Source organism: Microcaecilia unicolor, chromosome 2 (genome assembly GCF_901765095.1).
Source record: "Microcaecilia unicolor chromosome 2, aMicUni1.1, whole genome shotgun sequence".
NCBI lineage: Eukaryota > Metazoa > Chordata > Amphibia > Gymnophiona > Siphonopidae > Microcaecilia > Microcaecilia unicolor.
Window position 1 is genome coordinate 463,046,532 of NC_044032.1, and position 23,784 is coordinate 463,070,315.

The 23,784-nt window shown below is 45.3% G+C and overlaps 1 protein-coding gene across 1 annotated transcript in view; it reads right to left on the reverse strand.

Annotated features, from left to right (window-relative positions):
- Positions 1-23,784, reverse strand: part of ATRN (attractin) — a 626,429-nt gene that overhangs the window by 233,872 nt on the left and 368,773 nt on the right. The window contains 2 exon segments of the mRNA XM_030190990.1: positions 6,563-6,700; positions 10,588-10,818. Coding sequence (XP_030046850.1) covers positions 6,563-6,700; positions 10,588-10,818 — 369 coding nt within the window.

Consider the following 23,784-nt stretch of genomic DNA (forward strand, 5'->3'; position numbering starts at 1 on the left):
TCTCCACCTCTGCCCCAGCACCTCCCAACTCAAAATAGAAACGGAAACACTTTAGCTCATGAGGAAAGTGACATCTGCTATGCACATTTCAGTTCAGATTCAAAATAAAATGCCTTTCCTACCTTTGTTGTCTGGTCATTTTCTTTTTCCATCATGTTGATCCAGTTTCTCTTTTGAACTTTCCAATCTTTCTGCTATTGCTCCTTCAAGCAGCTGCTGTCCATTTGTCTTTTTTTCCTCTCTTGTTCCATTCCCTCACTTCACTTGCCTCTGACATATTGAACTTTCCATTTTAGCTCTTTCCTCTTTTTTTTTCTTTTCTGCTCTGTCCACCCAAATTTTATCCTGTCTAACCCCTTTTCCTTTGTTTTACTTTTCAGATACCTGTCAGATTCCTTTTCACCCACTAGTTCTCCTAGTCCCCATCTTTCTACTTCCCCAGCCATCCATTCCCTTCCATCTTCAATCTATTCCCCCTTACCATATTTCTTTCCCCTGTAATCACCATCCTCCTTGCGTTCATTTGCTTGCCACCCCCTTGGCCTCTCCCACATGGTTCCACATTTCCCAATGTCTCTCTCCCTCCACCCTTCTAGCCCAGCATCTGCTCCCTCTCTTCTCCCCACCCTTCACCCCCTCCCAGCATCTTCCTGTCACTTCTCTCTTTCGTCTTGCCCCCCTCTCCTGTGATGCAGTGTGGCCAGAATTTCCCCCACCCATCCTGTTTCTTTCCACCCTCCTTCTCTCCCCCTTCGCAGCATCTCTCATCTCTTGGCAAAGAACGACAATGTGGATGCAGCAGCTCACAGGTTTGCTTGCTGTGTTTTGAATGAACGGCGATGCGATGGTTGCGCGGGGGAGTGGAAACAGAAATTTACCAAATGGCTTCCTTACAGTGGGCTGGCTCACTTGCACTCCACTCCTGAGGTTGCAGCGGCGAACTGGCGGGCGGGGCGCCAGTGCGCCGCTCTCCAGTAGTAAAAGCAGCAAGCCGGCAGGTTTGAGTCCGTTCTTCGCTTCCCTGTCTTCTCTGCGTCCCGCCTTCCTGTGATGTCATTTCCTTTCAGGCGGGCGGGACGCAGAGAAGGCAGGGAAGCGAAGGACGGACTCAAACCTGCCGGCTTGCTGCTTTTACTACTGGAGATCGGCGCCGCCCGCCAGTTCATCGCTGCGGGCGAGGATTCGAAGATAAGGAGGGACGGGGATGGACTCGGACTCTGGGTGGGTGGGCGGGCCTGAGGCTAAATTGGATGGGTCTGGGCCCATCCAGGCCCACCCGTAGCTACGCCCCTGGCACATAGACTATAATGTACCCATGTAGCACTGCCTTGGATGCCAGTCAAAAGAGAGATGGTTGGTCAAAATGAACCACATTATGGTATACATAAGCTTCCCAGTTATCATGCAAGTATTTCTGAAACTCTGAATCATGAAATAGATACGAAGGGAAATCGCCAACCCAAGGCAGTACATATTGGTATGTAGGGCTTCAACATCCATACATACAATCACATGGTCTGAAACTTCCTCTAGTCCAAGAGCAGCAGAGAGCAAAGAGGGAAACAAAGAATGGTTGACAAGTATATAATCCAGTCATGAAAGGGTACCATGAGCCCTTTATAAATGTGTGAAATCTTTTTCACCAGGATGCAGCAAGCGCCACGCATCAAATAAACTGTGAGAATGCATAAAGGAAGGAAGAACTTTGGCATGAGCTCCCCCTTGATGTGTGGAACGGAACAATCTATAGATGGATCCTGTACTAAATTATAATCACCTAACGCTATGTGTTGTAGTGACTGGTAAAGTAAATAAAGTTGTACCAAGGAATTATAAAACGCAAGATCAACTTTAGTGGGGTCATATAATACCAAAACGAGTATGGCAACGAGTGTTGCCATACTGGGACAGACCGAAGGTCCATCAAGCCCAGTATCCTGTTTACAACAGTGGCCAATTGAGGTTACAAGTACCTGGCAAGATCCCAAAACAGTACAATACATATTATGCTGCTGAAATAGGCAGTGGATTTTCTCAAGTCCATTTTGATAATGACTTATGGACTTTTCTTTTAGGAAGCCATCCAAACCTTCTTTAAACCCTGCTAACTGCTTTCACCACAATCTGGCAATGAATTCCAGAGTTTAATTACACGTTGAGTGAAGAAATATTTTCTCTGATTTGTTTTAAATTTACTACTTTGTAGCTTCATTGCATGCCCCCTAATCCTAGTATTTTTGGAAAGAGTAGACAAGCGATTCATATCTATCCATTCCACTCCACTCAGTATTTTATATACCTCTATGAAGCCACAAGTGGATCACAACATAATTACCACCAGGGTCTCTAGAGAGAAGTTCTGCCCTGTAGGGTAGGCCCTTTCTAATAAGAATCTATACACCCCCTCTCTCCTTCCTTCTGAAGAGGCAGTAAAGACATCACCAACCCAGGTGTGCTTCAGCTTAAGATGTTCCTGTTCGGAGAGTCTCTTGTAAACAGGACACACCGTGACGCTTTAAAACAGACAAAACGTTACTACGTTTAATGGGAGAGGTAATCCCATCCACATTCCAAGTGATAAAGTGGGCAGATATGCTATTTAGGGATCAAAAACAGCAAAAGGCTTTTATATAGAGGTTCTGTCACAATAATTTAATTTACTGTACTTTTACTGTAAACTGTAAGCCACTTTGAACTGAAACTTGTTTTTGGAGAACAGTGGGATACAAGAATGTATAAATAAACGAGACCCAGTCACCCAGCCTCATCCGAGTCTAACCAAGTAGTCAGGACATTCATGCCATCATATACTGCAATATCTATAAACATATACAGTGCAAGTAGCGAACACCAAATATTCATGTCACCCAAGAAAAGACCCAAAACAACATAAAAAACATGTTATCACAGAGCAAGTCACCTCTGTAAACCAGTGCATAGGTCTTAGAATTCTCCCGCCTTCCCACCCAATTCCTTTCTTCCCAACCCCTTTTCATCCCTAGTTCCACTCAACCCTCCCCCCCCCGATAACCCCATATATTCTTCACCACATCAAAGTGGCCACATGAAAGGCCACTGATGATGTAGGGTATCCTGCCCCCCCAACACACCAAAAGTTATTAGTCCCAGATACTCAAATCCTGCAAAGGAAACAGTGTATAGTAAAGCTGCTTAATCTGAAAACAACCATAAGGCCAAGAAAAAAATACAAGCAGCAATTCTTATAATGCAATTAGACAACTTGTAAAGCTTAAATTTAACAAGACACAGGGTAGTTCAAGTAGTAGACTGATTTGTGCTCTTTATGCCCTGGAAAAAGCCTTACACCGCTCAGGAGGTCTCAAGTGTACCAGGCACCCTGGTGAAAACTTTTTAAGAGCACCAGGATATATAAGCATGAAGCGAACTTGTGCCTCAAGAAGAGCAAAGCAAATAGATGAAAACTGTTGATGGCATTCTTGTAACAGTAATCAAGGAAAATTTTTACTGGGGCATCTTCATATTTCAAAGTGTGTCTTTTTTGCTTGAAGCTTCTTAGGATCTCAACTCTAAACATATAATTGTGCATTTTAATTAGCACTACATGTGGTCTGTTGCTGCCATCTTGTCTACGACCCACTCTGTGTGCTCGCTCCAGGCAAAGGGGGTCTGCACTATCTGTTAGGGCAAACTCCAACAACAACCTCTCCTACTTAAGCACGTAGCTATGGAATGCATTACCACTCGCCGTGAGAAAAATCTGCGATTTAACTAACTTTCGGAGATCACTGAAGACCAGCCTGTTCAAAAAGGCATACTACAATGATACATCCTAACTACAAGGCAACCAAACTCAAGCCTGGACTAGATAAAACCAAACTCTCTTTACTCGACTACCATGGTCTATCCTACCACGAATGAACTCTAACGTAATACCACCCTATCTTCAACTCCAAATATGAACTCTTCACAGTTGACTGCTTAATCTACTATGTCAATCATGATCTTTAATGTAATACCACCTGTATCTCTCACTCCGGAAATGGCGATCGCCATGACGGAACAATGTAAGCCACATTGAGCCTGCAAATAGGTGGGAAAATGTGGGATAGAAATGCAATAAATAAATATATAAATTCTAAGAGAGTAGGTAAAGCCAGGTCCGGCACCGTTTCCAGGATGCCAATTATCCTGAGATTATTTCTCCGGGACCGATTTTCTAGCTCATCTAGTTTGCATGCTTGTTCTCTGACCCGTTTCTGGAGTGCTGCCATCTGTGCAGTTGTGGAAGATCCCGCATCCTCTACTCCAGACACATGGTGAATTGACTTGTTCAAGGTCTCCTGTATGACGAGTGGTGTATGCAAGTAATGCCTCAACACTGGCGAGTTGCCCCGACAGCTGTCTTGAGCTTTGGCTCTAAAGCACGTTCAATCACATCTGTAAAGTGAGAGAGTTGCATCACAGTGAAAACCTCAGTAGTAGTATTTAAGGTCAGTGCCATTTTACTGTCAGTACTGCCTCACACCTTGTCAGTGTCCTTTCTTTTGGGGGGGGGGGGGGGGGGTCATTGCTGGATATACCCAGGTGATGAAGTTGTCCATATACTGGTAAGTCTAAGATGAAATACTGATGGATTTTATGCTATTTCCTCCTGCAAGGACTGTTTTAAAAAGAGATGTGAATCCCACAGAAGATCAGGCACATGTCCGATCTCTTCAGCCCATCACGTGGTCTCCTAACCCATTTTTATAACTACTACCCATTTCTTTTTTATTTGATTCTTCTGACAATATCCAAAAGACAAGAGCAAGAAATACAGAGTCCACGTTAATGGAGACAAAAACAGCACTTAATCCACAATAGTAAAAGAAGGATAACCATCCACAACAATACTGCAAATAAATGCCTCCCATCCCCCCCCCCCCCCCCCAAAAAAAAAAATCCTATCCAGGAACTTGAGCAGGATCAAGTAACATATTTCACATCACAGTAATAAACCAAGCAACTGCAGGGGTAATCTAAAAAAAAAAAAATCACTGCAAGAACAAGGTTTTTCAACTGAAGAAATTTCTTCCTCCATAATTGAGTGTTTTTTTTGCCATATACACAAACAATTGAATAGTATGAACACAATAAGCTATGCCCTTTTTCCTATAATAAGATTTAAGTACTCCAATTTTATTTTGCTCAAAAGGGAAGGTAGCCAATGGCCCAAGAAGCTATAACATCCTGCAAATGTCTCCAGAAAAGCTGTCAAACCAAATGATTCTCCACCTATCACCCCACCACTACCTTCCTTTTCTTTCCCCTTGAGTTTTAAGCATCACAATTTTATTTGTATTATCTAAAAGCAAAACAAAGTATCTCCGCATTAAAGCCTCTAGAAACAAAAAAGATGGATAAACCAAAAAGTTCAGGGAACTCATTCTTTACACTATCCCAGAGGTTCCCAAAAGTTTTTAGTTCAGAGCGCCCCTTAAAGTTTCATAGCATTCCTAAGCCATATGTCTCCCTCCTCCCCGGTGGAATGGAGTCCTACACACTTTATGGCTCCTTGCTGCCTGAGCTGGAATCACCGACAGGCAAAGATACCATGACGAAGACAAAGCATCTTACTCCTCCCACAGCTCCACTGAAAGTCAAATCTCCTCCTCTGTGTCTGGCCCTTTAGCCTGATCCAGGCCCTTAACTCCTTGCTCCACCCCTCCTCATGCCTTCCCCAGGTGTGAAGCCGCAGCTGCTCTGTTTGTGGCCTTTAAACGCTCCACATCCCCCAGTAGTGGAAGAACTGAGATTCACTGCCCCAAGAGGTGTCAGCTCTCACGAAACAGCTGCTTCCCCTGCTAGAGACTACATGCCAAAACAGGCAAGAACCATCACAGTGGTGTGCGTAGGCAATTAACATGTCGTCCCCCCCCCCCCCCCCGCAGCACCCTAGTGAGTGTGAGTTTTGTCGAGATGCACCAAGGTGCCGCGCACAAAGACTGAGAAACACTGTCCTAACCATATTCTCTATATTCTAAATGTCTACAAATTACTAAACTATTTTTAATGGCTTAAGAACTAGCAGGCTACACAAACAGCTGATCAAATGGTCCCAGCCACGTCTGAAGATGAGAAATTATAGTATCCACACCATTTAATTTATCCAGTATGAGTGGATAAATCAAATGATGTGCACAAACTGTGGATAAATTAAATACCTTATTAACATTTGCACTTGTAGATTTAAAGAATTTCCTCTGCAAACAAATCAACCATTTAACACTACGGAATGGATGTTTTAAGCTTTAACATGCTACTACTGTAGGGTATTAAGTACTCCCTTAGGTTACGAACACAATACTTATCACCTTGCATAATTTTCCTATCATGGCTACCTAACACTCAGTCTTTCAAAGAAAAGCATATCTTAAAACAGTGTTTCCCAAGTCGGTCCTGGAATTCCCCTTTGCCAGTCAGATTTTCAGGATATCCATAATGCATATTAATTGTGGATATCCTGACAACCTGACTGGCAACGGGGTACACTCCAGGACCAAATTGGGAAACACTGTCTTAGAATGACTGTTTCACTTACACTGGCATGTTCCCCCATTGGTGGGATCTCCATAGTAACCAGAGATGCATGTGTCACAGTTTTTGCCCGTTGTCAGATTCTCACACTTTTCACAGATGCTTTCATTGATGCATTTACTATGGCCATTGCACTGGCATGCTGAAGAAAAGAATAATCTTGATAAGAAACGTTATTTTTTAAAAATTAAGCAACTTTTTCAAGTATGCATTACATTTCATGACAAATTACAGAAAATAACAAGTTTCCTTTGCGTCACTAACAGATCAGTCCAGACTCCTGGGTTATATCCATTAAACAGCACATAGAGACAGAGGAAAAGCAGTCATCTGTAATGCATCTCACAAAAGAACTATGTGCACACAGTTCCTCAGTATTTTTCTGTCTCTGAAGCAGGAATAACCGTGCAGCTCCTGACTTGGTTTTTAACAAGCGTTCATTGGACCATGCACTCTATGGAGGTTTTCTTATTGTATAGAACACAACTAAACAATACAAATAGGGGTGAGATACCTAGATCAGTCGGATGAAAGTCAAAATTTGTTTAGGTTCTCAAACAGTATTACTTTAGGTAAGTACTCTTTAAGAGGAAAAGGCCTCGAGAAACCCCTTGGCATATAGAAAAGTCAATTGGGGGTTCAACTTCCTCATCATCGGCCAAAAACCTCTATGTAAATATCTTTAAATTGGCTAAATGATTTCAATCAAAGAATTATCAATTTTTCGAATCTAAGCAACTAGAAGAGTTTTGATTTCGAAAGAAGGAATGACTGTAAATGTAGTGGTTTGAGTCACAGAATGCACACTGTTTAAGATAATTGGGAAAAGAGAAGGGGTCACGAGCTTATCCCTGAATTTTCATTTTTTCTGATATATAAATTTGTTTTCCTTTTTTGGATCAATAATTTCAGATTTATATATGGTCGATGGTGTAATTTATATTTCAACATATATTTTTATTTATGATAAGAGCTCTTTTTGTGTGCTTATTACAAATTGCTATATTATCTCTCTGTGTGTATATAATACATATAATTAATAAAGATTAAACATAATAAAAAAAATTAGCTAAACGATATTCCAACAAACTTAGCTCAATGAAAAGTCGGTCTCTGTGCTTCTTTGTTGATTTTAACTGTGATCATCGGCGGCCAGCGTTTCGAATTTGCATTCTGCTTCAGGATCACTCGAGAAATCTACAAGAGAACAAATAGAAATGATCAGGAGACAAGACTATATTGTCTCATTTCTATTTGTTCTTTTGTATATTTGTCCAGTGATCCTGAAGCAGAACGCGAATTCGAAACGCTGGCCACCGTTGATCAGTTAAAATCAACCAAGAAGCACAGAGACCGACTTTTCATTTAGCTAAGTTTGTTTGAATATCGTTTAGCCAATTTAAAGATATTTACATGGAGCTTTTTGGCTGATGATGAGGAAGTTCAATCCCTGATTGACTTTTCTATATGCGAAGGGGTTTCTCGAGGTTTTCTTATTGTGCCAGAGTGCTTTATCAGTTCTGGAAGCCTTGGTAGTGCCATTTGGATAATTCTCTTTAGCCAGTAATTACTGGTCTCAGTTGAGTTGGGAGTGCCCTGCCCCTTTGGGCTTCTTCTCCTGTCCCACTGGAATTCCTGTGTTGCAGTTGAGCCGGAGGTGCTTTTCTTGGCTTATAGCTCCTATTTACCAAAATATTTACCAAAGAAGAGACTTGAAATAGAAAAAGTGTTCTAGAACTGAGATCTCTCAAAGGTAATGAGATTCCCCCATCTCTACCCCTTTCCTCTCCTGAACTGCATAAACCTTCTTCAGAGGTCAGCATCTACTGAGACAGGTTAGTGAATTTGTTCTGTGTTGTTTACCTGCTATGGGGAATTTTGTGCTGTTAGTGCTTTCACAAGGTGTCTGTGTATGCTTCCTTTATCAAGCCCCTGATTCCTCCCACATCATTATTCCTGACTGGACCCTGCTGGGAAACAAGCCACTGTCTCAGAGATTGCCAAGTTCAAAGTCCTTGGCAGTTTTTACCTTGTTGTAACAACTCAATATTTCTAACTTTAAGCTCCTTGTCAGGAATTTGGTGGTTTATTTTTTGTTGCCAACATCTCTTGCAGCAATTCCTGCCCAAACCTTCTGAGCTCAGCATCATGTTCTGCTTCGTAGAATATACGTAAGTCTTCCCAGCCTCTTATTCTGTTTTTGTCCTTCGTTGGAAGTCTGAAGCATGCTACCCTGTTCACTTGTTTTTTGGGATACCAGCTCCCATATACGTCTCTTTTCTGTCCCTTAATGGGCAGTGAAGCTCTTCTCCTTCCTATTCATCTGTGCTCCCCTAACTTCTGTTCTCTTGTGTCCTGTGTAAGTGCATACCCTTTAGTAGGCAAGCCTCTTTTTCTTCTTCTTGAACAGAGCATGTGGCATATTTATTTCTCTACAGCGCCCTAGGGTCACATCATTGCACCTAATCTCTGATGCTTGAAACTGCTGGTTTACAGATACCTCTATGCTTTCCTGTTAAGTTCTTCAGTCTGACTTTCTTTTTTATCACACAGTTTGGGGGAGTCGACTGTCATTTTTTTTTGTCTGCATTCTCTTTTGGAATTAGTTGTGGGCAAGTATCAGTTCCAGCCTTCTCTGTAGGTGGTCTTAGTCACATACCTTGCAGTTTTCAATGTGAGCTACTTTTTTGGGCTCTCCTTTTCAATTCTTCAGGTTCTCTAAGCCTAGGTTTAGGCCACGTGACCTGGGATCTTTTTGTCCCACTCTATTTTGGGACTGTATTTCTACATCTTAGAAGTTTGGACTGATCTGTTAGTTACGCAAAGAAAGAAGAAATTGTGAGTTACCTGGTAATTTTCTTTCCTTTAGTCCTAACAGATCAGTCCAGACTCCCTCCCTTGCTAGCTCCACCTACTGTTAGTTTCTCATCCTTTTATTAACGAACTGTTTTATTTCTTTTTGAATCGTCTACATTACCTTCTGCAAATCTGGACTGTGGCCATACTTTAGTTCCAAACTGCTGGGACTGGATTACATAAACCACATTTCTTGCCGGTGTGGTATTTTGACCTCTTCTGGTCACAGAATTGATCTCTTATTCTTCCTTGGTTTGAACCTGTTGTGCTTTCAACAGCAGTTCCTGCTTCCAGCAACACTGGGATGCCAACTCAAGTCAGTCTTGCATAAAGTCCTATTTTAGTCATTGTTGAATTATTCCCAATCAAGGCCGCTTGTTGCTTGCTGTGTGTGAGCCTTGATTTGCATATGGGCTATTTGCTTTTTCTATTTCTATAACCTCCATTACGTTGTCAATCAAAATACCGAGGAAATGTGTGTGCACGGTTCTCTTGTGGGATGCATCACAGAGGACAACTTTTTCTCTGTCTCCATCCCCCTGGTCAGTGGGTATAACCCAGGAGTCTGGACTGATCTCTTAGGACTAAAGGAAAGAAAATGATCAGGTAAGAATTAGTCCCTAAGATCCATTAAAAACAAAATCCTCTCAATGATACTCAGACGTATTATATTTTACAAACGAGTTACAAAATTTGTAATTTAAGCAGCTTCCTTGTGGGTTACTATGCTTTATGCTTCTAAAAAGAATACTAAAGATAGAACTAGTTAGAAAATATTAACAGACTGCAGGACATTAGGAAAAATAAATTTCCTTTATTAAGACTGTTCGTCCTAATGCCATTTTCAAGAAATGCTGCTACATGGATATTTTTACTAAACCACAAGCAAAGAACTATGGCCAGTGACACACAAATATAGTAATTAAAGGGTGACATTAAAGTTTGCAGAAATCTAAGGTGTAAGGTAAACGCTTGGGAATAAAAGTTAAGACCAAGGTAAAAAGAAGATCAGGGGATCAGGAGCACAAAGTAAGTTCAAAAGAATAGACATTCAGGCACAAAATTGGATCTTATTTACTAGGATAAATCTTTAATGCAAAATGCTTTTATTAATATCACAATTATTTGCATAGTTACTTATTGACGTTTTCTATCTAGCCTTTATTACATTACCTGGACACTGGATAAATGACCAATTATAGTTATGTTCCACAGGGCATATGGTGACATTAAGTATAGGTTCTGGGTTTGTTACAGCTGGTGAAGTGGTTCTTATCTTTACTGGGCCTCTGTATGAGCCCTCCATGCACTGTCCTTTGCCTGTGTTGCTCGGATCTGTGCACCACCCACAACCAGGCTGTTCAAAGCATTGACCACAGGTACGATAGCCAGAACAGTTTACAGCTATAATAGGGAAAGGTAATATAAGATTATGGGAAAATTAACCAAATTTGCAAAACAAATCCACATTTCTGCAAATATATTATATAAACCATATATTATTGTATCTACCAAAGACCATGCAGAAGTGAAATTAGATCTATAACTGTGCCTGAGACCAAAGAAAACTTCATTATAGCAATCAATTTTTACTAAGCTACTTATGTAAATTTGACCTAGATAACCTTTATATTTTTAATTATGGGAAATACACTGGCAAAAAGATTTGAAAAACTATTCAGAAAATACTAGTAATTTCCACAAACCTTAAATATACCACCATGTTTCTTAAATCTATCAACTCTGCAGATAAACTGGATTACTGGAAAAAAAATCCACTTTTGAATACACCCATCTCAATTGCCATACTTAATTGTGGATGCTTGAAATGGTGTATGGACACATCATCACTAACCCAGGTCATCTAGTGGCACTTCATCACATATTCAAGCTAAATGTATTCAAATTATATGTATGGAAAACTTATGACAAATAAGGGGGATATGCAAAAACATCTGTGCTTGTTGTTTTGCACCTAAATATGAGCCAAGCTAAAACTTTTTACACTAACATTTTCACAAGGCTCATATTTAGGTGAAGAATAGTGTTTTCATCACTTTAAATTGCCACTTCATCACGTGACACCTCACCACTGCAGATCTTTGATCACAAGACATTTCATTATATTATCCAACCTGAATGCATTCAAATTATAAGCTTATAAAACTTGCAGCAAATGGGGGGGAGCGTGCCAGTAATCATGGCTTCTTTGTGCGCATGTCCAAAAGAAACCAGAAGTGCAAGCACATACTAGCACCTGTTCTTTAATGCGTAAGTGAGAGCCATTGCTAAACACATACTGAAGCCACACAACCTTGATTCTCTTTCCTGTTTTATGTACTCGAGTATCCAAGATGCTAACTCTCTTCCTACCCAACCTGTGATGTGTGTTATGTAAATGCCTGCTGGTGATGAACTGCTGTGGTTTTGACATTTAAATCACCTTGTGCACAAGCTTTCCACACATTTATTGTGCAGTATGTGATATGTATGTTTTAAAAGTAAATGTCTTTGTTCAATTTGCTGTTCAAGCTTTCCGAGCATATAATTTGAGTATATTTGGCTTTCTGCACACAATGAAGTATTGGGCAATGAAACAGCTGTCTTCTTTGCCCAAGTATTATGAGCCTCGTGAAAATTTTAGATTTAAGAAGTTTTAGTGAGGCTCATATTTGGGAGCAAAAATACAGGCGCAGATGTGAGGTGGAATGCCACCCCCCCTCCCCAATTTGCCACAAGTTTTTCACAATTATAATTTGAACACAATTAGCTTAAATAAATTATGAAGTGTCTCAGTAAAGTGAATGATACATACCTGTAGCAGGTGTTCTCCGAGGACAGCAGGCTGATTGTTCTCACGACTGGGTGACGTCCGCGGCAGCCCCCACCAACCGGAAAAAAGCTTCGCGGGACGGTCGGCACGCAGGGCACGCCCACCGCGCATGCGCGGCCGTCTTCCCGCCCGTGCGCGACCGCTCCCGTCAGTTGAATGACTAGCAAAAGATGAAACACACAACTCCAAAGGGGAGGAGGGAGGGTAGGTGAGAACAATCAGCCTGCTGTCCTCGGAGAACACCTGCTACAGGTATGTATCATTCACTTTCTCCGAGGACAAGCAGGCTGCTTGTTCTCACGACTGGGGTATCCCTAGCTCTCAGGCTCACTCAAAACAAGAACCCAGGTCAATTGAACCTCGCAACGGCGAGGGCATAACAGAAATTGACCTACGAAGAACAACTAACTGAGAGTGCAGCCTGACCAGAATAAATTCGGGTCCTGGAGGGTGGAGTTGGATTTACACCCCAAACAGATTCTGCAGCACCGACTGCCCGAACCGACTGTCGCGTCGGGTATCCTGCTGGAGGCAGTAATGTGATGTGAATGTGTGGACAGATGACCACGTCGCAGCCTTGCAAATCTCTTCAATAGTGGCTGACTTCAAGTGGGCCACTGACGCTGCCATGGCTCTGACACTATGAGCCGTGACATGACCCTCAAGAGCCAGCCCAGCCTGGGCGTAAGTGAAGGAAATGCAATCTGCTAGCCAATTGGAGATGGTGCGTTTCCCGACAGCGACCCCTAGCCTGTTAGGGTCGAAAGAAACAAACAATTGGGCGGACAGTCTGTGGGGCTGTGTCCGCTCCAAGTAGAAGGCCAATGCTCTCTTGCAGTCCAATGTGTGCAACTGACGTTCAGCAGGGCGGGTATGCGGCCTGGGGAAGAATGTTGGCAAGACAATTGACTGGTTAAGATGGAACTCCGACACCACCTTCGGCAGGAACTTTGGGTGGGTGCGGAGCACTACTCTGTTGTGATGAAATTTGGTATACGGAGCATGAGCTACCAGGGCTTGAAGCTCACTGACCCTACGAGCTGAAGTAACTGCCACCAAGAAAATGACCTTCCAGGTCAAGTACTTCAGATGGCAGGAATTCAGTGGCTCAAAAGGAGGTTTCATCAGCTGGGTGAGGACGACGTTGAGATCCCATGACACTGTAGGAGGCTTGATAGGGGGCTTTGACAAAAGCAAGCCTCTCATGAATCGAACGACTAAAGGCTCTCCAGAGATGGCTTTACCTTCCACACGATAATGGTAAGCACTAATAGCACTAAGGTGATTCCTTACTGAGTTGGTCTTGAGGCCAGACTCTGATAAGTGCAGAAGGTATTCAAGCAGGTTCTGTGCAGGGCAAGAACGAGGTTCTAGGGCCTTGCTCTCACACCAAACGACAAACCTCCTCCACTTGAAAAAGTAACTCTTTTTAGTGGAATCCTTCCTAGAGGCAAGCAAGACCCGGGAGACACCCTCAGACAGACCCAACGCAGCGAAGTCTACGCCCTCAACATCCAGGCCGTGAGAGCCAGGGATTGAAGGTTGGGGTGCAGCAACGCTCCGTCGTTCTGCGAAATGAGAGTCGGAAAACACTCCAATCTCCACGGTTCTTCTGAGGACAACTCCAGAAGAAGAGGGAACCAGATCTGACGGGGCCAAAAGGGCGCTATCAGAATCATGGTGCCGCGGTCCTGCTTGAGCTTCAGTAAGGTCTTCCCCACCAAAGGTATGGGAGGATAAGCATACAGGAGGCCGGTCCCCCAATGAAGGAGAAAGGCATCTGACGCTAGCCTGCCGTGTGTCTGAAGTCTGGAACAGAACAGAGGCAGCTTGTGGTTGGTCTGAGAGGCGAAAAGATCCACCGAGGGGGTGCCCCACTCTCGGAAGATCTTGCGTACCACTCTGGAATGGAGCGACCACTCGTGCGGTTGCATGACTCTGCTCAGTCTGTCGGCCAGACTGTTGTTTACGCCTGCCAGGTACGTGGCTTGGAGAAGCATGCCGAACCGGCACGCCCAACGCCACATCCCGACGGCTTCCTGACACAGGGGGCGAGATCCGGTGCCCCCCTGCTTGTTGACGTAATACATTGCAACCTGATTGTCTGTCCAAATTTGGATAATTTGGTAGGACAGCCGATCTCTGAAAGCCTTCAGTGCGTTCCAGATCGCTCGGAGCTCCAGGAGGTTGATCTGTAGATCCTTTTCCTGGAGGGACCACAGACCCTGGGTGTGAAGCCCATCGACATGAGCTCCCCACCCCAGGCGAGATGCATCCGTCGTCAGCACTTTCGAGGGCTGCGGAATTTGGAATGGACGTCCCAGGGTCAAATTGGTCCGGATGGTCCACCAGAGCAGTGAAGTGCGGCAACTGGTGGAGAGTCGGATGACATCTTCTAGATTCCCGGTGGCTTGGAACCACTGGGAAGCTAGGGTCCATTGAGCAGATCTCATGTGAAGACGAGCCATGGGAGTCACATGAACTGTGGAGGCCATATGACCCAGAAGTCTCAACATCTGCCGAGCTGTGACCTGCTGAGACGCTCTGGTCTGCGAAGCCAGGGCCAGGAGATTGGTGGCCCGCGCTTCGGGAAGGTAGGCCTGAGCCGTCTGGGTATTCAGCAGCGCTCCTATGAATTCCAGAGACTGGGATGGCTGGAGATGGGACTTTGGGTAATTTATCACAAACCCCAGCAGCTCCAGAAGTTGAATAGTGCACTGCATGGACCGGAGGGCTCCTGCCTCCGAGGTGTTCTTGACCAGCCAATCGTCGAGATATGGGAACACGTGCACTCCCAGCTTGCGTAGGTAGGCCGCTACCACCACGAGGCACTTGGTAAACACTCGTGGGGCAGAGGCGAGCCCAAAGGGCAGCACACAATACTGAAAGTGCCGTGCGCCCAGGCGGAATCTGAGATACTGTCTGTGAGCTGGCAGTATCGGGATGTGAGTATATGCGTCCTTTAAATCCAGGGAACATAGCCAATCGTTTTTCTGAATCATTGGCAGAAGGGTGCCCAAGGAAAGCATCCTGAACTTTTCTTTGACCAGGAATTTGTTCAGGCCTCTCAGGTCTAGGATGGGACGCATCCCCCCTGTTTTCTTTTCCACAAGGAAGTACCTGGAATAGAATCCCTGCCCTTCCTGCCCGGGTGGTACGGGCTCGACCGCATTGGCGCTGAGAAGGGCGGAGAGTTCCTCTGCAAGTACCTGCTTGTGATGGGAGCTGAAAGACTGAGCTCCCGGGGGACAATTTGGAGGCAGGGAGGCCAAATTCAGGGTGTATCCGCACTATTTGGAGAACCCACTGGTCGGAGGTTATGAGAGGCCACCTTTGGTGAAAAAATTTTAACCTCCCTCCGACCGGCAGATCGTCCGGTACGGACACTTGTAGGGCGGCTATGTTCCCGTGGATCCAGTCAAAAGCCCGTCCCCGGCTTCTGCTGTGGAGGCACCGGGGGCTGCTTAGGCGCACGCTGTTGACGAGAACGAGCGCGCTGGGGCTGTCCCTGTGCCTGACGAGGCCTTCGGGCCGGCTGGTTGTACCTACGCTTCGCAAAAGAATAGGGTGCAGCCTGCCGGGCCCGGGAAAAACGTCCACCTGTGGAGGTGGATGCTGAAGGCGCCCGGTGGGAGAGCTTGTCGAGAGCGGTTTCCCGCTGATGCAGTTGGTCCACCATCTGCTCGACCTTCTCACCAAAAATGTTATCCCCCCGGCAAGGGACGTCGGCCAGTCTCTGCTGGGTGCGGTTGTCCAGGTCAGAGGCACGCAGCCATGAGAGCCTGCGCATCACTATACCTTGGGCCGCAGCACGAGATGCCACGTCACAGGTGTCATAGATACCCCTGGACAGGAACTTTCTGCACGCCTTCAGCTGCCTGACCACCTCCTGATAAGGCCTGGACTGCTCCGGCGGGAGCTTCTCGACCAGGTCCGCCAGTTGTTGCACATAGGTCCGCATGTGAATGCTCATATAGAGCAAGTATGATTGGATGCGGGTCACGAGCATGGAGGATTGGTAGGCCTTCCTCCCAAATGAGTCCAGAGTGCGAGACTCCCGCCCCGGGGGCGCCGAGGCGGTATCCCTCGAACTCCGTGCCCTCTTGAGAGCAGAATCCACGACCGCCGAGTCATGGGGCAATTGGGGCCGCATTAACTCTGGGTCAGAGTGGATCCTGTACTGGGACTCTGCTTTCTTGGGAATGGTGGGGTTAGTTAAAGGTCGCACCCAGTTCCGAAGCAGTGTCTCCTTGAGGACATTGTGCAGCGGTACCGTGGAGGACTCTCTAGGTGGTGATGGATAGTCGAGGACCTCGAGCATCTCGGCCCTCGGCTCTTCCACAGAGACCACGGGAAAGGGAATGCTGATAGACATATCCCGCACAAAGGAGGCAAAGGAGAGACTCTCAGGAGGTGAGAGCTTCCTCTCCGGTGAAGGCGTGGGGTCCGAGGGAAGGCCCGTAGACTCCTCTGAGGAGAAATATCTAGGGTCCTCCTCTTCCCCCCACGAGTCCTCATCCTCGGTGTCGGACATAAGCTCATGTAGCTGAGTCCTGAACCGGGCCCGGCTCGACTTCGAGGCACCAGGGTCTCGGTGTCGTCGAGCGGTGGACTCCCGCGCCAGCGGGGACGGAGCTCCCTCCATCGACGTCGACGGGGACTCCACTTGCGTGGCGGTCGAGACCGGCACCGCAAGCGGCGGCGGTGTCGACGGCCCCGGCGCCGGGCTAGAGCTCGCCGGCGCCACAGTCATCGGCACCGAGGGCGCAAGCACCCCCGGCGCCGGCACAGCCTGGCGCATCAGCCCTTCCAGGATCCCCGGAAGGATGGCTCTGAGGCACTCGTCCAGGCCCGCTGCCGGGAAAGGCGGTGGGGTCGGTAGGGGTGTCGGCGCCAGAAGCTGCCGGGAGCCAGGAGACGGCACCGAGGTGCCGGAACCCCGATGCGTCGGTACCTCCACAACCGACGGAGACCTCTCCTCCCGACGATGACGCTTCGGCGTCGCCTCCTCTCCGATATCCGGATGCGCCGAGGGCGACCGGTGACGACGCTTCTTATCTTTCTTGCGATGCCCGTCACCGGCGCCGGAGGGCATGGAGGAGGAGGAGGTCGATCCCCCTCGGTCTCGAGGTACCGGGTCCGACAGGGTTCGGTCCCGTGGCCCACGAGCTGAGGGAGTGACCGGGGCCGACTGCCCACGCGGCCTCTCACCCCCACTCTCACCGGAGGACCGGCGGGCCGACGGGACCTGTTCTCCTGGGGTCGCTGCCATCGGTGCCGATGTCTCGGGCATCGATACCGGTACCGAAGGGCCGGGCGTCGATACCGATGCCTTCGAGGTCGACGTCGAGGGGGCCGGCGCAAGTTCCAAAAAGACGGTCCCGCAGAACTTGCCTCGCAACCTGAGTCCGTTTCCGGAGACCGAGACACAGAGAACACGACTTGATATTGTGCTCCGGCCCGAGGCACTGGAGGCACCAAGCGTGGGTGTCGGTCTGCGAGATCGGCCGGCCGCAGCGACCACACTTTTTAAATCCACTCGGGACCTTCGAGGACATCGACGGAAAAATCGCGTCGGCGAAGTCAAAGTCGTCAATGGTGGCTGAAATCACACCACGAAAAAGAAAACGACCGAGCGGCCACTAGGCCGCAACACGGCGTCCCCGCTGGAAGCGAGGGAAAAAGGGAGCGCGTGCTCCACACGCGCAGGGTTTCTTTTTTTTTTTTTTGAAAAAAGAAGCCGGGCGGTAACTAGACCGAAAAACTAAGAAATAGCGCGATCGCGTAAACGCGATCGAAAATCCGGCGGCTGAAAAAGAGAGAGCGGTTCGAAGCACGACTCTCTCCAGACGCGGAAAAAAAGGAACTGGCGGGAGCGGTTGCGCACGGGCGGGAAGACGGCCGCGCATGCGCGGTGGGCGTGCCCTGCGTGCCGACCGTCCCGCGAAGCTTTTTTCCGGTTGGTGGGGGCTGCCGCGGACGTCACCCAGTCGTGAGAACAAGCAGACTGCTTGTCCTCGGAGAATAACCTGTTATCTGATGAAATATTAACTTACTAAATGAACATTTTGGTGGACTTTGGTTTGTCTTAACTCTTAACTTTATATTACAAGCACCTGCTGCAGCAGAAAAAAAAATGACACCACAATGGTCTTCCTTATAGGGGGAAAGGGAATGGGACTTATATACCGCCTTTCTGAGGTTTTTCCAACTACATTCAAAGCTGTTTACATATTATATACAGGTACTTATTTGTACCTGGGACAATGAAGGGTTAAGTGACTTGCCCAGAGTCACAAGGAGCTGCAGTGGGAATCGAACCCAGTTCAAGAAAAGCAACAATGGGCCTTCAAGACTGAGACAACAGGAGTATTTTATTCATAAATGACCCGACACGGGCCGTGTTTCGGCGTTAAACAGCGCCTGCCTCAGGGGTCAGGGTTTGAATGTAAGTAGGATAAAATGTGTATGTATCCAATACCTCCGAATGTGGACGGAAAAAATCTTAAAGCCAAGCGTGTCTCACAGAAATGACAGCCGCAATATAGGGCGAAACTCCTGTATTTAGCCTTTGCTTTTGCAAAATATAAGGCTAAATACAGCATGCAAGCCACCCATAACAAAGAACACACAATTGATCTCATCACACACAAACTATCCTCAGATTTAAATATCACAATAACAGACACAAAATGGACAGAGATACCATGGTCAGACCATTACAAACTAAACTTTAACCTACAATGGCGGAAAATAGGTACACAACCCAAACAAGAACCCACAACCTATGCAACGAGAGGCCAAACTGACCCTGTAATATTTTGGCAAGAGATGTACAATGATGAATGGTCAGCACAGACTCTAAATACTTTCTACAAAACTGGGACGACAGATGTAAGAACACACTAGACAAAATTGCACCATTACAACAAAAGACTACACAAAGAAAAAACTCAACACCTTGGTTCAATGAAGAACTGAAAATACTAAAAACACATGTCAGAAGACTTGAACGGACGTGGAAGAAAAGGAAAGACGAACAGACAGACAATGAATGGAAACAACTTCAAAGAAAATACAAATACACAATAAGGCAAACCAAAAGAGCATACTATAAAACCAAAATAGGACCTGACTACAAAGATGCACACAAACTATACCAACGCGTGAATAAACTAATAGATACTACACCAATTACCACAACCAGCACGGACATCCCAAGGGCAGACAAATTGGCCAAATACTTCAACAAGAAAATCATAAAATTACAGTCCACGTTACCACTTAACACTACTGATCACGAAAAATTTATGAACTGCCTGAATCCAACCCAAGGTGAACACCCAGCAGATCGAATTTGGACCAGCTTTGATCTATTAACCGAAGACACCATTTCTCAAGCAATTAACAAATTTTCCAAAACCCACTCCAAATTGGACATCTGTCCCAGTTATCTAGTAAGGTCTGCCCTCAAAAGCTTTAAAACAGAAATCACATCACATCTGAATTACATGCTACAACATGGACTCTTCCCCAAAGACAAAGGAAACATACTACTCACACCGATACCCAAAGACTTAAAGAAAAAATTAAACAACACGGCCAACTATCGACCAGTAGCATCCATTCCCCTGATTGTCAAAATAATGGAAAGTATGGTAACACAACAACTCACCAACTACCTAAACAAATTCACAATACTACATGAATCACAGCCTGGATTTAGATCCAACCATAGTACTGAAACAGTGACTCATAACCAAACTCAAACAACTAATAGCAACCGGATACAATGTGCTGCTCCTTCAATTCGACATGTCCAGCGCGTTTGATATGGTCAGCCACCAAATACTCTCGAACATCTTAGACTACTTCGGGATTGGAGGAAACGTACTAAAATGGTTTCAAGGTTTCCTAGAAACAAGAACTTCTCAAGTGATGTCAAAATCAAAAACGTCAACACCATGGACACCAGAATGTGGAGTACCACAAGGATCACCGTTGTCACCAACCTTATTCAACTTAATGATGAGACCTCTAGCTAAATCGCTATCCAGCCAAGGTCTCAACCCGTACATTTATGCAGATGATGTCACGATATATATCCCGTTTAAGCATGACATAACCGAAATTACAAAAGAAATCCAACATAGCCTCCAAATAATGAATTCATGGGCGGACGCATTCCAATTGAAACTAAACGCAGAAAAGACACAATGTCTCATCTTATCTTCCCAATACAACTCAAATAAAAATGATACTATAAACACTCCAGCCTACACTCTCCCGGTCTCTGATAGTTTGAAACTTTTGGGAGTTACGGTCGACCGAAATCTCACACTAGAAGACCATGCGAAAAATACAACAAAGAAAATGTTCTACGCAATGTGGAAACTTAAAAGGATCAAACCTTACTTCCCAAGGGAAACATTCCGTAGCCTAGTACAAGCAACTGTGCTAAGCCACTTAGACTACTGTATTGCAATTTACACAGGGTGCAAAGAACAAGTCATTAAGAAGCTTCAAACATCCCAAAACACAGCAGCCAGGCTCATATTTGGGAAAGCAAAAACGAAAGCGCCAAAACCCTTAAGAGAAAAACTACATTGGCTTACATTAAAAGAACGAATTGCGTTCAAAGTCTGCACCCTGGTCCACAAAATTATACAAGGGGAAGCCCCAGCCTACATGACAGATCTTATAGATCTACCTGCTAGGAACACAAAAAGATCAGCACGCACATTCCTCAACCTCCATTATCCCAACTGCAAAAGATTAAAATATAAGTCCACATACGCACCAGTTTCTCCTACATCTGCACGCAACTATGGAACACACTTCCGAAGACCATAAAAACAACGCAAGATTTAACTATCTTCCAAAAGACTATTGAAAACTAACTTATTCAAGAAGGCATACCACAAACAACCATCCTAATTGCTAAACAATAAGACTGAAGAATAAGACTGTACCAACCTTAATCACATGACTGAGTAACCTCACTGCTTTTAATGAACAAACACTACTACTTTTAATCTAATATTGATTCCTATGCAACCACACAATGCTGACTAACCTCACTGCCAAATACTATTACTTTTATCCTAATGTCGATACCTGAGCAACAACATAAGGCTGACACTCACGCAAGATCACAATGTATTCTTCTACCATGTATGTACGCACTTAATAGTAAAACCATGTGCAACTCTGTAGACCAGAAATGGCAAGCACCACTATGGCAAATGTAAGCCACATTGAGCCTGCAAATAGGTGGGAAAATGCGGGATACAAATGCTACAAATAAAATAAATATATATAGTGCTGGGGAAGAGCCGGGTGTCTTGGTACATGTGGGTACCAATGACATAGGAAAATGTGGAAGGGAGGATCTGAAAGCTAAATTTAGGCTCTTGGGAAGAAAGCTGAAATCCACATCCTCCAGGGTAGAATTTTTAGAAATGCTCTCCATCACCTAGATAGGATCATATATAGTGCTGGGGAGGAGCTGGCTGTCTTGGTACATGTGGGTACCAATGACATAGGAAAATGTGGAAGGGATGATCTGAAAGCCAAATTTAGGCTCTTGCGAAGAAAGCTGAAATCCACATCCTCCAGGGTAGCATTTTCAGAAATGCACTCCATTCCACATGCAGGACCCAGGAGGCAGGCAGAGCTCCAAAGCCTCAATGCGTGGTTGAGATTCTGGAGCAGGGATGAGGGATTTAGATTTATTAGGAACTGGACAACATTCTGGGTATGGACTCCACCTTAACAGAGATGGAACCAGGCTACTGGCGCCAGTAGCATAGCCACAGGTGGGCCTGGGTGGGCTGGGGCCCACCCACTTAGGGCTCAGACCCACCCAACAGTAGCACACATTTAGTGGTAGCTGGTGGGGATCCCAAGCTCTGCCAGCTGAAGACTTCCCCCTGATGGTAACGAAAACGCTGCTTTCCACGATACCGGCACCTGCGTGTGCTCAGTTTTCAGCGCATGCCTGCTGCAGACTGCCAAGGTGGAAAGAAGCGTTTTCCTGCCAGCTGAGATATTTTTTTGGTGGTGGTTTTCCTGCCAGCTGAGATATTTTTTTTTGTGGGGGGGGGGGGGGGGGGAGAGGGGAAGAGAACACTTGGTGCCCACCCACTTCTTGCCTAGGTCCACCCAAAATCTGTTGTCTGGCTACACTCCTGGCTGGCGCAAACTTTTCAAAAGGAGATATGGCAGTTTTTAAACTAAAATATGGGGGGGAGGGGGAAGCAGACAGTCACCCAGGAGCACATGGTTCAGTGTGGAGTATCCTTGAAGGACACTATTGAAACAGGACATTCAGGGAATCCCAGCAGAGGTTTCAACAATGCTGAAAGAAAGCTTGGTGTGTTTAAGGAGAGAGCAGAGTAAAGGATACACATTTTCCCTGTCAACTTCTAAGCAGCTTGTAGGTGCAAGGAAAAAAAAAAAAAAACAATTTCAAGTGACTGTATACAAATCCTAGAAGCCTAAAAAACTAAGATAGAAGAGTTAAAGTATATAGCACTAAATGGTGAAGTAGATATAATAGACATCTCAGAGACTTGGTGGACAGAGGACAATCAATGTGTTAACATTGATACAGAGGATCAAATTGGAGGGGGAAGGGGAGTTGCGCTATATGTTAGAGAGAGAATTGAGTTAAATAAAACAAACATTCCACATGAAACTGATAGTAGTGTGAAATAATTATGGATAGTAATTCCATGTGTGAAGGGAAGGAGTATTCTTGTAGGGCTGTACTACCATCCGACAGAATGAACAGACTGATGAAGAAATTTTTACAGAAATTAGGAAATCTGGCAAATTAGGCAACACTATAATAATGGGGTGATTTCAATTACCCAAATATTGACTGGATACGTTACATCAGAAGCGAAGGGAGATAAAATTTCTAGATGTAATAAACAACTGCTGCTTGGAGCAACTGGTTAAGGAAGCGACAAGAGGAGGAGCCATTTTAGATCTAGTCATTGGCAGCACGCAGGACATAGAACGAGAGGTAACAGTGTTGTGTCCCCTGGCAAACAGTGATCATAAGATTAAGTTTTAGCTACTATCTAGAAAGAAGCCACAGAGAAAGTCTAGTGTAGCTGCATTTAATTTTTGAAAGGGCGATTATAATAAAATGAGGAAAATGGTTAAGAAGAAGCTAAAAGGACAAAGCTTAGGACAATAAAGCAGGCGTGGGCGATATTCAAAAATGCCATCTTAGAAGCCCAGACCTGATACATTCCACAGATTTACAAAGGTGGAAAGAAAACGACAGCCAGCATGGTTAAATGGTGAATTGAAAGAGGCTATTACAGCCAAAAAATGTCCTTAAAAGAATGGGAAAGGACCCAAATGAAGTAAATAAGAAGCAACATAAGCACTGGCAAGTCAGATGCAAAGCACTGATAAAGAAGGCTAAAAGAGAATATGAAGAGAAACTTGTCACAGAGAAAAAACTCACAGTAACAACTTTTTCAGGTACATCAGAAGCAGAAAGCCTGCAAGGGAATCCG